Raw genomic sequence first — 13,692 nt, 5'->3', positions numbered from 1 at the left:
TCCTAAGTAAAATACCAGCCACACAGAATCCACCAGTGCCTACACACTGAGGCCACAGTGAGTTTCCTACAATGGTACCCAAAGCACAGTGTAGATGCTGTGGAAATGAAATGTCCCCTACAGGCTCCCTACTTCATGGTCACAGCAAACCTTGCACTGTGCCTTTCTCCCTTAAGTTTTTTGTCAACAACAGAAAAGCCTGCCCTCGCCTGTGGTCAACTTGATCCTCACTGCAGTAATCTTTTTTTTTTTTTATTAACTTGAGTATTTCTTATATACACTTCGAGTGTTATTTCCTTTCCCAGTTTCCGGGCAAACATCCCCCTCCACCCTCCCCTTCTTTATGGGTGTTCCCCTCCCCATCCTCCCCCCATTGCCGCCCTCCCCCCAACAATCTAGTTCACTGGGGGTTCAGTCTTAGCAGGACCCAGGGCTTCCCCTTCCACTGGTGCTCTTACTAGGATATTCATTGCTACCTATGAGGTCAGAGTCCAGGGTCAGTCCATGTATAGTCTTTAGGTAGTGGCTTAGTCCCTGGAAGCTCTGGTTGCTTGGCATTGTTGTTCATAAGGGGTCTCGAGCCCCTTCAAGCTCTTCCAGTTCTTTCTCTGATTCCTTCAACGGGGGTCCTGTTCTCAGTTCAGTGGTTTGCTGCTGGCATTCGCCTCTGTGTTTGCTGTATTCTGGCTGTGTCTCTCAGGAGAGATCTACATCCGGCTCCTGTCGGCCTGCACTTCTTTGCTTCATCCATCTTGTCTAATTGGATGGCTGTATATGTATGGGCCACATGTGGGGCAGGCTCTGAATGGGTGTTCCTTCTGTGTCTGTTTTAATCTTTGCCTCTCTATTCCCTGCCAAGGGTATTCTTGTTCCCCTTTCAAAGAAGGAGTGAAGCATTCACATTTTGATCATCTGTCTTGAGTTTCATTTGTTCTAGGCATCTAGGGTAATTCAAGCATTTGGGCTAATAGCCACTTATCAATGAGTGCATACCGTGTGTGTTTTTCTGTGATTGGGTTACCTCACTCAGGATGATATTTTCCAGTACCAACCATTTGCCTACGAATTTCATAAAGTCATTGTTTTTGATAGCTGAGTAATATTCCATTGTGTAGATGTACCACATTTTCTGTATCCATTCCTCTGTTGAAGGGCATCTGGGTTCTTTCCAGCTTCTGGCTATTATAAATAAGGCTGCGATGAATATAGTGGAGCACGTGTCTCTTTTATATGTTGAGGCATCTTTTGGGTATATGCCCAAGAGAGGTATAGCTGGATCCTCAGGCAGTTCAATGTCCAATTTTCTGAGGAACCTCCAGACTGATTTCCAGAATGGTTGTACCAGTCTGCAATCCCACCAACAATGGAGGAGTGTTCCTCTTTCTCCGCATCCTCGCCAGCATTTGCTGTCACCTGAGTTTTTGATCTTAGCCATTCTCACTGGTGTGAGGTGAAATCTCAGGGTTGTTTTGATTTCACTGCAGTAATCTTAACTGGTCTTCTCCTCATCATCTACTTACCTGGGTCTATGTTCCTGTGATACAGAGTAACAATTTTGTTAACTTCTTTTATCATCAACCTCACTTGCTTACCTATGTTAAACAATAGTGGGGACAGCAGGTGCTCTGCTTGGGGTGGGGCAGGAAACAGAGGGACACTTTAGTGCAGGAGCACGTGCCACTGCTGCTAACCACAGGAGGACAGGGAGGCAGGTGAGCAAATACTGACCTTGGTTGTTGACTTCCCAACCAATACCTTCTTTTGAAAAAATTTAACCTGAAGGTCGACCATGGTGCTTGCTGCTGGAGACTTGGGGTGGTAGGAAGGAAGCAGAAGGGTGATAGGTCGATGTTAGAGGTGGAAGACTCTAAGGGGATGCGTCACAGAAGACAGCCTCAGTTAAACCGTGCCTTTGTAGTATGCAGTATGAAATATTCTATCACAGTAAGGAAGCATTTACTTACACAAATAATTTTTGTTCTAAAGATAAAAATGAGGTAGGGAGGCAGGAGCTGGAAGCAGCACGGTCCATGGGAAGCCATGCCCGTAATGGGCCTACCTGCCCACCTCGATTAACAGGAAGAGGAGCCCCAGGCTTCCCAGAGGCCCATCTCCTGGTTAAGTCTAGATTCTGCCATGTGGACTTAACTTTAGTTAACTTTAATTAACCTCAGTGCTAACCTTCACAAGGAGGAAAAGTGAACTCAGTTCCAAACACAGGCCAAGGAGGATGGACGATGAGCAGGGAGTGAGCTACAAAGTGCGAGAGTGAAGCCAAGAAGTTAGGCAATTAAGAATCAGGGTGGAAGAGTCCTGTCAGAATTCCTACAGCACTGGCCTCAGCAGTTACTCACCAAGGGCAAGACTCACGGAGCTGAGAAGCGAGAGGTAGGGAGTACTTGCCCGCAGGTGCAATTTGCGTATCTGAAAATTTCAAGTTTTCTGAATTAACGAGAAAAAAAATATTACAAATGAGAGAGGGAAAAACAACTCCCTTGAAGTGTAAGTTTAATGTGCTCAAACTCAAATCTTCCTCTCACAGACAAGCCCTCAGTACTGGCCAGAACCAGTTAAAGCTGACCTGCTCTTTGTTGCATAAAGTTTTACTGAAGTACAGCTATGTCCATTTGTTTAACAATGGTCTGTATCTGTTTTGCCCTGCAACAGCAAAGCTGGAGAGCTGCAACAGAGGCTATATCATCACTGTCATCCTGACTGGGGTGTGTGTGTGTGAGTGTGTGTGTGTGTGTGTGAGTGTGTGTGTGTATGTGAGTGTGTGTGCGTGCGTGTGTGTGTGCGTGTGTGTGTGCATGTGTGTGGGTGTGTGTATGTGTGTGTGCGTGTGTGTGCATGCGTGTTTGTGTGTGTGCATGTGTGGTATGTCTGTGTGCGTGTGTGTGTGTGTGTGTGTGTGCACGCGCGCGCGTGTGCGCATGTTTGCTTTCGGTTAGGAATATTCTTCAGTGATAGAGTGGTTAAATATCCACCACTGAAGAAAAATAGATGATGGATAGATGACTGATTTATTATTTATTGATTTGGATTTGGTGACCAGTAGGCACATACATACATACATACACACATACATTCATACATACACACATTCATGGGTGAATGAATGGACGGATGGACAGATGATGGATGGATGGGTAGGTAGGTAGGTAAGTAATAGATTGATATATAAATGGTAGAGAAAGAAAGATGACAGAGAGATATACCTTCTGATCCTTTATGGAAAGTATTATAAACACTACTGTTTATAAGCAATGCTTAGTAGACTTTAAAATATCACCTCTACAACAATAAGAACTTCTTATCAGGCTACTAGATAAAAATCAGAGAAAATATGTACAACATCTGTATTGGAAGACCAGAAGCACAGAAAGAGAGCCGTCTGGAATCTCCGAGGCATCCTGGGGAGAGCTGTGGGCCTGAGATGCTGTCAGTCAAGGGATGGGCCTGGTGTCATAAGGAAGTGATAAATAATGAAAAGCCTGAATCAGGACTCCTAGCAGAGTACATGTCATGTGCACAGTGAACAATGTCAACCAGGGAGAGATTTACAGGCAGACAGAAACAGGAAAGGCAAACCAAGCAGAACTTAACACTAGGAAGACGGGTGTGATGGGAAGATAGAGTTTCTGGTGCCCAAAGAAACGGACTAAGTCATCTGGCAGCCTGACTCTGAAGTGAGCGGAGGAGAGCAGAATCCTGCGTGGTCAGAATTAGAGTGGGCGTCTGAAATCTAGTGTACAGAGAGATGGTAGACAGACAAATAGACAGACAGAGGTGGAGATATTTAGGGAAATTTATAGGAGGCTGGAGAAAGAAAGGGGTACTAGAAGGTGAGTGAGGAAAGTCCACCATTTACTTAAAGGAAAATCTTTGATGAAACCATGACAATAGGCAATGGAATACACGATTTTTTAAGAGCCAATAAATTGCCCTTTCTCTTAAGCATTTAACCAGTCTCTATTTCTAACTAGTCCAGCAGTGTGATAACATGGGGGACAAAGCCTCCTAACTACACCAGTTATTCATTTAATAGACATTTATGGGATGCCTAAGAAAATACAGCGCTGTACACAACAAATAGGATCGGTTTAAAAAGCACCTTTCAGGTCTTCTCTCGTGGGTTTTTACAATGAAAATGAAAAACTGAGCCATGTGGCTAAACTAAAAACAAAAGTGTGCTTTGCTTTGGTTTGTTCTGTTTTAAGACAGGGTTTCTCTGTGTAGCCCTGGCTGTCCTGGAACTTGATCTGTAGATGATGCTAGTCTCTAACTCAGAGATCTTCCTGCCTCTGCCTTGCCAATGCTAGGATTAAAGATGTGTCACCATGCTCAGCAATAAATGATTTAACTGAAGTTGAATCCAGCCTATCACTGTGGTTATCATAGTAAATCCATAGGCTGGGCACACTTACAAAATCCAAGCTTTCTTGTTCCACTTCGCCCTGCCTGGTGTTTATTCCAAACCCATTCCTATAAGGTTTGAACTCATGTTCCTGCTGTCCCCTAGGACAGTGACAAAGACCTTTTGCATCTGTGCTGCACCATGCATGAAGAGGAGGGACATAACAGCAAGCCCTGCTCACTGACACACAGTGAACACACCCGATTGTCATTGGCTTCATCTCAGTCTCTTTGGATGCTGCTAGCTGCTTTCTCAGACTCTCCTTCAGCTAGGGAGGACGTGGGACTGGGTCTAGGTCCTGCCTAGTAGGCATGTTCTATGTGATTTCTGAGTCTACTAAAAGGAGCTCTTTGGGAAAAGTACCCTCTCAACCCCAATGCTGTCAAAGTGCAAATGTAATGGCCAGTGCTCTAGGAACAACCTTGAACTCTGATATGATGAGAATGGAAGCCACAGAGTAAGCAGGGGAAACTCGAAGGAATGAAGTCCCAAACAATTGACAATTGTATGTCACTGCCACAGCAGTTCTGTCTATCCCTGATCTCTCTCTCTCTCTGTGTGTGTGTGTGTGTGTGTGTGTGTGTGTGTGTGTGTGTGTGTCTGCCTATGAATGTGCTTCTATGCCTGTGTGTATACTACTCCATGAACTAATGAGCCACCATATAAGGAGAAAGTGGTTTCTGTTACTTGTAAAACAACTACAATTTTAGTTTCTAATTTTTCCAGTGTGCCTTCTGCCTAGGTGCTAGTCCAGGACCTCAGGTAGTCCTGTACATTCCGCCTCTAAATCTTCATTGCTAGAGCCCTAGTCTCTTCCCCAAATTTATCATTATTCAAATTTTTCATATACTATGTACTGGTCATGTTCTTGGCTCTCTCAGAATCTCTTAATGAACTAAAGATTTTTACAGGAGTGAAGAGAAACTATAGACATTGCCTAAGAAAAAGGAGGAGGAGGAAGAGGAGGAGGAGGAGGAGTATAGGGAGGAGCATGATGGAGAGAGGAAGGAGGAGCCAGCGGGCAAGGTGACACACACCTGAAATCTCAGGCCTCCAGAGGCTGGGGAGGCTGCAGCAACCAGATCCAGTGTTTGAAGTCAGCCTGAGCTACATGGTGAGATCCAGTCTTAAAGCAGCAGGAGTTGGGGAGGTAACTCACTGGTGGAACTCTTGGCTAGCACACAGGAGGCTCTGGGTTCAAGCCCCACTGAAAACATGGGTGGCTCTTTCTCCCCATCAGCCATCTCTATGAGATGATTCTCCTGGGACGAACTATAAATTTCCTTCTCATATACGTTGCCAACTGGGAAAGTTGTGGCACACAGAAGCAATCCCAAAAGCAGAGAAGTCAGCCAGAGTGGGAGTCATTCCCGAAGCCTTGTTGTGAAGAAAAATAGTTGTCAAGTTGCACTTTGAAGGGAGAGGAATAATGCGAGCAAGTGAGCACGGCTAAGAGAGCTGAAACGGATTATCCTCCTGAAATGGGATGATTAAATATGCTAACACACTCGAGACTCTGTTCTCTGGCCCTAGGCCTTTGTGCGTAATGATTTGTTCTTTGTTTGAGAAAACGTGTGCTTGTTTGGCAGTGTTTTAAATGATTAAGAAGCAGAGAGACACAGGCCTGCAGAGGAGAGGGAGCAGCGTCATATTTTACTGCAAATCAGGCTTGACTTAAAAGTAAGACAAGCTTCTAATCAAAACATGAACGAGGGAGTGAGCTTAGAAACAATATTAATCATTAATAGGGAGTACTTAAGGTTATGAATTCTTCAAGCCTTCAGAAGAGCTTCTGGAAATTCTAAGGTCACAGTGAAAGACTGCATATTTTATTTATTGAGGGGTGTGTGTGTGTGTGTGTGTGTGTGTGTGTGTGTGTGTGTGTGAGAGAGAGAGAGAGAGAGAGAGTGTCATTGTCTGTGGGCACACACATGCCACTGTGCACAAGTGTGGAAGGAGAGTGGACAACCTTTAGGAGTCAAACCTCTCCTTTTACTATGTGAGTCCTGGAGATCGAACTCAGTCACCAGGCTTAGCAGCAAGCACCTCTACCTGCTAAGCCATCTTGCCAGCCCCATCAAGTCACGTTAAATATTTAAAATAGTATCAGAGCCAAGATGTTGTAGAGGAATTTAATGGATTCCTCTGTAAAGAGGTCCAGAAAACAAGGCACATCACAGGTCACTTGTTTTGCATAGGGCAGTGGCCTATGGCTTCAGTCACTGCCACATCATTGGAGGCTATAGCATTGAGGCTGAAGTTTACTTTGACAGTGTTTAAGTGTAGTTAGAGGCTGTCTTCTCTAGTGAGGGGCCATGGCCATAGCCCTGGTGCTGCTTAATTTTCAAGTCTGGATCTGACTTTAGCACATCTCAATAGTTTTTAAAAACTGAATTGAAGGGTTGGGGATTTAGCTCAGTGGTAGAGCACTTGCCTAGGAAGCACAAGGCCCTGGGTTCGGTCCTCAGCTCTGAAAAAAAAAAAAAAAACCTGAATTGAGTTTAAATCTGCTCTGGCTAGTTTTATGTCACATTGACACACATTAGAGTCATCAGAGAGGAAGGCTCAACTGAGAAAATCCCTCCGTGACATTGTACTGTAGGCATTTTCTTAAATAGTTACTAGGTGTAAAGGGCCCAGTCTACTGTGGCCAATGCTGTCCCTGAGCTGGTGGTCCTGGGTTCTATAAGAAAGCAGGCTGAGCAAGCCATGAGGAGCAAGCCAGTAAGCAGCACCCATCTGTGGCTCCACATCGGCTCCTGCCTCTACGTTCCTGCCATGTTTGAGTTCCTGTCCCGATCCTCTTTGATGATGAACAGTGATATAGGAGCTTAATCCAAATAAACCCTTTCCTCTACGAGTTGCTTTGGCCGTAGTATTTCATCACAGCAATGGTAACCCCAGCCATTCTGAGTCAATGCGATGAAAACCTTCTCCAAAAGAGAAATTCCACTTCCCCATGGGGTAGCTGAGACCACAGCTATAGTGACTGCATCAGCTCAGTGTCCAGGTCTTTAACAGCCCTCTTCAGGATAAGTTGCTAAGACCAAAAGACAGATACCCCATGTCCACTGTGCACCACGGGAAGGGAGGGAGAGCACCAGTGGGCTTGTGAAACTGCAAAATCACTACCATAGGCAGTCACCGATTGACCATGGCAGCCAGACAAGGACTCAGGAACCCTGCTCTTCTGGCAGCCCTAAGCAGGGGCTGAAGCAGGGTTTCTAAGCCTAAAACCTGCAAGCATCTGAGCCAAGTTACGGTTATAATTTTCACCAATCAGAACTCAGGGATTAGGGACTTTCCCAAGGGTTCCATCATTGTCAACTGACATTGAATGTAAGTGTTTTTGCTCAACCAATCAAATTCGTTTGTCCTTTCTGTTGTTAGGAACAGGCATTATGTTTTGAGTAATTAGTGTTGCTTAGAGAGGGGTTGGTAACAGGTATGTTTGGGGGAAATAGTGTTGATTAGAGAGAGAGTAGGTCTGAATAGGCAAAATGGAGTCTGAAGTCAAAATGGTCTCATGTCAAGTTGACATACAAACTAGAGTTATTTGAGAAGAGGAAACCTTAATCAAGACGATGACTCCATAAGATCTAGTTGTAAGGCATTTTCTTAATTACTGATTAATGGGGGAGAGCCCAGAATGTGAGTGGGGCTGTCCCTAAGCTAGTGGTCCTGAGTTCTATAAGAAAACAGGGAGAGCAAGCCTATAAGCAGTTCCCCTTTATAACCTCTACATCTTCTCCTGCCTCTAGGCTCTGCCATGCATCAATTCCTCCCCAGACTTCCTTCCGTGATGAAGAAGATGGAGGTGTAAGCCAAGTCAGTCCTCTCCTCTCCACCCTACTTTTTGGTCATGCTGTTTCACTGAGGCAGTAGTAACCCTACTAAGACAGGAGACAATATGTATCCAGCTCACAGTTTCAGAGGGCTCCATCCATTATAATGAGGAGGGCATGGCAGACCAAAGAAGCTCAGACCATGGTGTCCAGAAAGCAGAAAGAAAAGGCCACTTATAATAGATAGGTAACAGATAGTAACAAGGACAGAGCAAGATATAGTTCCCAATGACACACACTGGGGACTTCACTCTTTTGCCATCCCAATCCTTATTAAAGACTATTAATTCTATTTACATTTGAATCCATCAGTGCATTAATCCATGCATGATGTCAGAGCCCTCCTGGTTTATTACAGATAAACCCAGGGTTGTGCTAGATGGCTCTCAATCCAATGAAGCTGAGAGCTGACACTAACCTCAGACTACAAACATGTAAAGATACACTACTAAAATAGTGGGGGAGTCATCTACAAAGCTGGAAAGAACATGAAAATAAGACAAACATTGACCAACTGTCACAGACCTGAAGAGACTAATGGTCGATGATAATTCCATGCATCACAGCATCATGGACATGAAGTGGAGCACGGACTATACTCTCGGAAACACTGAGTAAGTCCAAATACAATAAGAAATGTGGTTAACTACATCTTGACAAAATCGATTGCTTCATTTGCATCACCCTAGCAATGGAAGATCTTTGTGATGGGGAAAGTAGATGTGGGGCATGCTAGAACTCTGCACTGTCTGTGCGACATCTCTGCCAATCTGAAACTACTGCAAGACAAAAAGCTTGCTTAAAAATAACTATTGAGGGCTGCTTGGGCCCATTGGGAAGCCCTGAGTTCAATCTCCAGAACCCGAATTAAAAAAAACAAAACAAAACAAAACAAAACAAACAAAAAAAATTCAAGCACAGTGGCCCAGGCTGGTAGCCTCAGCACTGCTGGCGGAAACAGTGGACACTGGAATTTGCTGGCTCTCAGACTTGCGAATGCTATGATCCTTTAACACATCTCTCATGCTGCGGTGACGTCCTACCATAAAATTGCTTTCATTGTTACTTCACAGCTGTAATTTTGCTACTGTTATGAATCGTAATATAATATCTGATATGCAGGATATCTGACTTGTGACCTTGTGAGAGGGTCGTTTGACCCTCAAAGGAGTTGCAACCCACAGGTTGAGAAATGCTGGTCTAGATTAATTAATTAGCAAGCTTCAAATTCACTGAGAACCCCTGTATCAAAAACTAAGGTAAAGAGAGACTGGGTAAGACACTTGATGTCTTTCTCCAGTCTGCATGAGAACACATGGGCAACGTGCACTTGCACATGCATGCATGCGCGCACATGCACACACACACAGACACACGCACACACACATTCACAAATGCCACACGTATACTGCCTAGCTTTCACAGACTTGTGGTTCCTAAAGATAATGCAGTACTAAGTTGCTCAGCATCTAATAAGCAGCAAAGAGCAGCTGGGCCATGCATAACTTGTCTCTTCCCCCATCACTGCCTTTCAATATACAGATCAAGGCAGCCATGGAACAAAAAGAGCAACTCATTCATTAGGGACAGAGATCAGAGCAACATAAGGAATACACTAGGTGCCACAGTTGAACACACACACACACACACACACACACACACACACACACAGACACACACACACACATACACACTTTCTTCTCTCAGAGCAAAGAACTGCAGCTGCTCTCCCACACTGCCACGGCGAGCTTTTACTGGTTCCAACCAAGATTTCCTGTCAATAGCCACGTGAGAAACAGCTGTTTGCAGTTCTTATCCTCCGCCGCTTCTTGAATGTCAAGGCTCTTAGCTGGCTATGCTTGTTTTAGGTATTAGGGGAGGGTTTTTACACAGTATCATCTGTTAAGTTACCCCTCGTCCTTTCAGCCTTCCTTGTCTGGGGACAGATAAGAACGTGATACCAGAAGAATCCACAGCATCACCTAGCCAGGGTCAAGTCACTTCCTTTGCATCTGATGGTCTGTAATCTTGACTCTGGGAGCACCTTCCCTTGTCCCTTTCCTGATGGCCCTGGCCTCACTTTGTGATATATGTAGATTTTGGAATTGAGTGTGTCTGGCTTTGGTGTCCTTTCGAAGCCCAGCTGGGTAAGCCACTGACATCAGTCTACCTGAGCACTTTTTATGTCTTGCCTTTGTTCCTCGTTTGTAATCTTGCGTAGATAGACATGCTGAGTAAGTTCAGTGACCACGAGGACATATTCATCACTGAGAGGCGATAGCCAAAGCACCACTGCCAAGAGAGGAAAGAGCTCGGGCTTTGGTCCTCTCAAAGCAGCAGTGTGACAACCTTGGGAAGTCTGCTACAGGAGTGTGTGACAGAGACAAGGGTCACAGCAGACACCAGGTCTTGTTTTCTGCTGCTGTATTAGGTTTTGTTTTGTTTTGACACATCTGCTTTTCCTGTGTGGCCTTAAAGCAAAACTGCATGCTCAGAGTAGACACTAATGTATTTCTGGAACATTAACTGTGATCCCTAGGTGCCAGCAAGACGGCTCAGTGGATAAAAGCACGAGCTGCCAAACCTGACAACCTGAGTTCAATCCCCAGCACCCACACTGAAACATAAGGGAACCAACAAGGCCCTGTGGTTGCCTACTGACTCTGCACATGCACCAGGGGATGCATGTGCTCCCTCACAGGCATGCACACACACACACACACACACACACACACACACACACACACACACAAACATATAGACACACATGCACTCACATGCACATACTCACACACCCCTCAGGGATGACAAAGTTGTCTGCTTGTGCCTACCCACTCAGCAAGCAGTTTTGAGCAAACTTCAGGAAGAGAAGCCTTTCTGAGAAAAGGGTTAGACTCAGGATTTGGCCCTGGCATTTCCATCTTCCTTTTTTTTTTTTTTTTTGGCAATTCTGTAACTTTATTTGACATTCAGCAGTTAGTTCTCATCCACATTGACCATCTATAGATTTTTGACTGTGGTAACAGGCACGTTAGTTGCCAGTGTGTAGAGCTTGTTTGGTGAATCCTCATCCTCATTACGCTTTCTGGACAAACGTACTCGGATGCGGTACGGAACATTCCTTATTCCCTTGGCCCAGACGGCTTTATTGAGCCTGGTGTCTACGCGCACATCTGGAGTCCACATCTCCTTCATGGCAAATTTCTGAATTTCTTTGAGTGCCCGAGGAGCACACTTCTTGAAGCCCACTCCATGGATGCACTTGTGAATGTTGATGGTGGATTCTCGGGTCACCACCTCGTTGATGGCAGAACGGCCCTTCTTCTTCTTGCCACCCTTCTTTGTGGGAGCCATCACCGAACCTGCCCGCCCGGCGCCCAGGGCGGATGGATCCAGATTTCAGAGCCACGACTCCACAACCATACTCCCATTTCCATCTTTCTTAATAGAGTTTTTCTGAGCAAAATATTGTTTTCTGACTTTTATGACACTTCCTGCAGAAACTCAGCTCCATGCAGCTAAGCAGCACATCTCTCTGGACTCCCGGGCAACTATCACAAGCCAGGCCCTGAGGGCATCCCTATGACAGCCAGTGTGGATTGCTCTATACCGAGTCATTGCTCCAAGTGATCTTCATGTGCTAAGCCAACACTCCTTTTCTACCCTCTCCAAAGGTTGTGACTACTGTTGGTCCCACTGTAAATATGAAAAGACTGAAGCCCTGGGTGAGGAACCAGCACATAGGTGCTAATGACAGACAGGGACTCCAGGCAGCCCCCACACATCTGTCCTCAGGATGCCTGTGCTGAGTTTCAGTGTATGAGGAGCCTCCAGCTGGGGCTTCAACCAAGATGAGGTCAAGGGAGGCAAATTTCCCACACAGGCCACAAAGAAAACATATCAACCCCTGCCCAAAGTAAGCATCAGACGAAGCACACTGCTGATGCAGAGAAGCAGAATGCTGGCCCAAACAAGTTCTCTGTCCGTCCTTTCGGTCAGTGTAACAAGGAGTGGGCATTGCCAACATACAGCTCTTGCTCCAGCAGAACTGAGTACCCATTCGGCCTGCTGTCCTCTGGACTTCGCCTGTGGACAAGCTGTGATGTTTAATCCACTACTTGCTGTGTGCAGCCAAAGGCATCCCTAATGGGAAATCTAGCAGTAGAACTTCTGAGGTCTTTCCAAAGTAACCCAAAAATGTTATTCAAAGATCATTTATATCCTGGATTGCAGAGGAAGGGCTTTGGACTGCTAGTAAATGTCACTCCATCTCCCCAGCTTCATGTACAGAGGATCTCCAGAATCACCTATGAAAGACTTGGAAGCTGACAAGAGGACTTTGAAGCTATTGTAATTTTCAGTTGACATTAAAAAAAATAAAGCCATAGCTATAGTTCAGCCTTGTTGAACTATATTGGTAGAGTGTTCGCCCAGCATCCACAAAGCCCTGAATTCCAATCCCAGCACCACATAGACTAAGCACAGTAGCAGAGCTGTAATTCCAGCACTCAGGACATGGAAGCAGTATGATTAGAAGTAACCCTCCAATCTACCTTATCTCAAAACATAAACAAATAAAAATAAAGAAAAGGGAAGGAGAAGAGGGCTAGTGAGAGGTGGAGGGGAAGGGAAGAGAAGGGGAGAGAGAAAGGGAGGGGAAGGAGGAGGGTAGAGAGGAGAAAGGGGAAAGGGAGGGGTAAGAGGGAGGGAAAGGGAAGGGAAGAAGAGGGGAGACAGAAAGGGGAGGAAAAGAGGAGGAGGGGAGAAAAAGGGGAAGGAAGAGGAGGGAAGAGAGAAGAGAGAGGGGAAGGGGAGGGGAGAGAGAGAAGAGGAAGAAGGGGACAGAAAATCTTGGCCCAAGGCCACTCGTGAATGTCACATACTAGACACTGAGGTTCTTTCCTTCTTTTCAAGGCACTAAGGGCTGCTCCTGGTTGATTCAGAAAACTTGACATTTTCCTACTGACAGCATTCAACCACATTCATGCTTTCCTGCTCTGTTCCTATGGCAGGAGGTACTCCTGACCAAAGAAAGCTATCAAGGGGCATTCTAATATGTGTTTTCACTTGAGGTTGAATTTCTCCTCAGTACATTAAAGATAATGCTTCTGATGAAGTTGGGTGGGTGGTTCTGACCCTTTCTCTCAACCCTACATCCCCAGAGCCTGTGTGAGTGCAACTTCTCACACAGATGTGTATGCTGCACACTGTTCCTACTGCCCAGTTACTGTTTGTCTTCCCTCCCCTTGAGTACGGTTATGACCTTCAACTTGCTTCAACCAGAAGGATGTTGCAAGTACCTGATCGGATGGTTACATTACACAAAACTGTGGCAACAATGTTGCTGATTTCTATCTGCCTTTTGTTTACATATGCTTTGAAGACAGAAAAGACATACTGGAAATCCTGTGTTGGAAGGAGCTTCAGGTG

General features: G+C 45.4%; 1 protein-coding gene across 1 annotated transcript; it reads right to left on the bottom strand.

Annotated features, from left to right (window-relative positions):
• Window positions 1–475: 475 nt before the first annotated feature.
• LOC120095009 (60S ribosomal protein L31-like) lies at window positions 476–13,313 on the bottom strand. The gene has a single exon (XM_063270064.1). The coding sequence runs from the start codon at window positions 11,614–11,616 to the stop codon at window positions 11,263–11,265; it is 354 nt and encodes a 117-aa protein (XP_063126134.1). The 5' UTR covers window positions 11,617–13,313; the 3' UTR covers window positions 476–11,262.
• Window positions 13,314–13,692: the final 379 nt, after the last annotated feature.

Source organism: Rattus norvegicus, chromosome 10 (assembly GCF_036323735.1).
Source record: "Rattus norvegicus strain BN/NHsdMcwi chromosome 10, GRCr8, whole genome shotgun sequence".
Lineage (NCBI taxonomy): Eukaryota > Metazoa > Chordata > Mammalia > Rodentia > Muridae > Rattus > Rattus norvegicus.
Note: the sequence above shows the minus strand (reverse complement) of the source record. Positions and strands in the feature narration are given on the sequence as shown.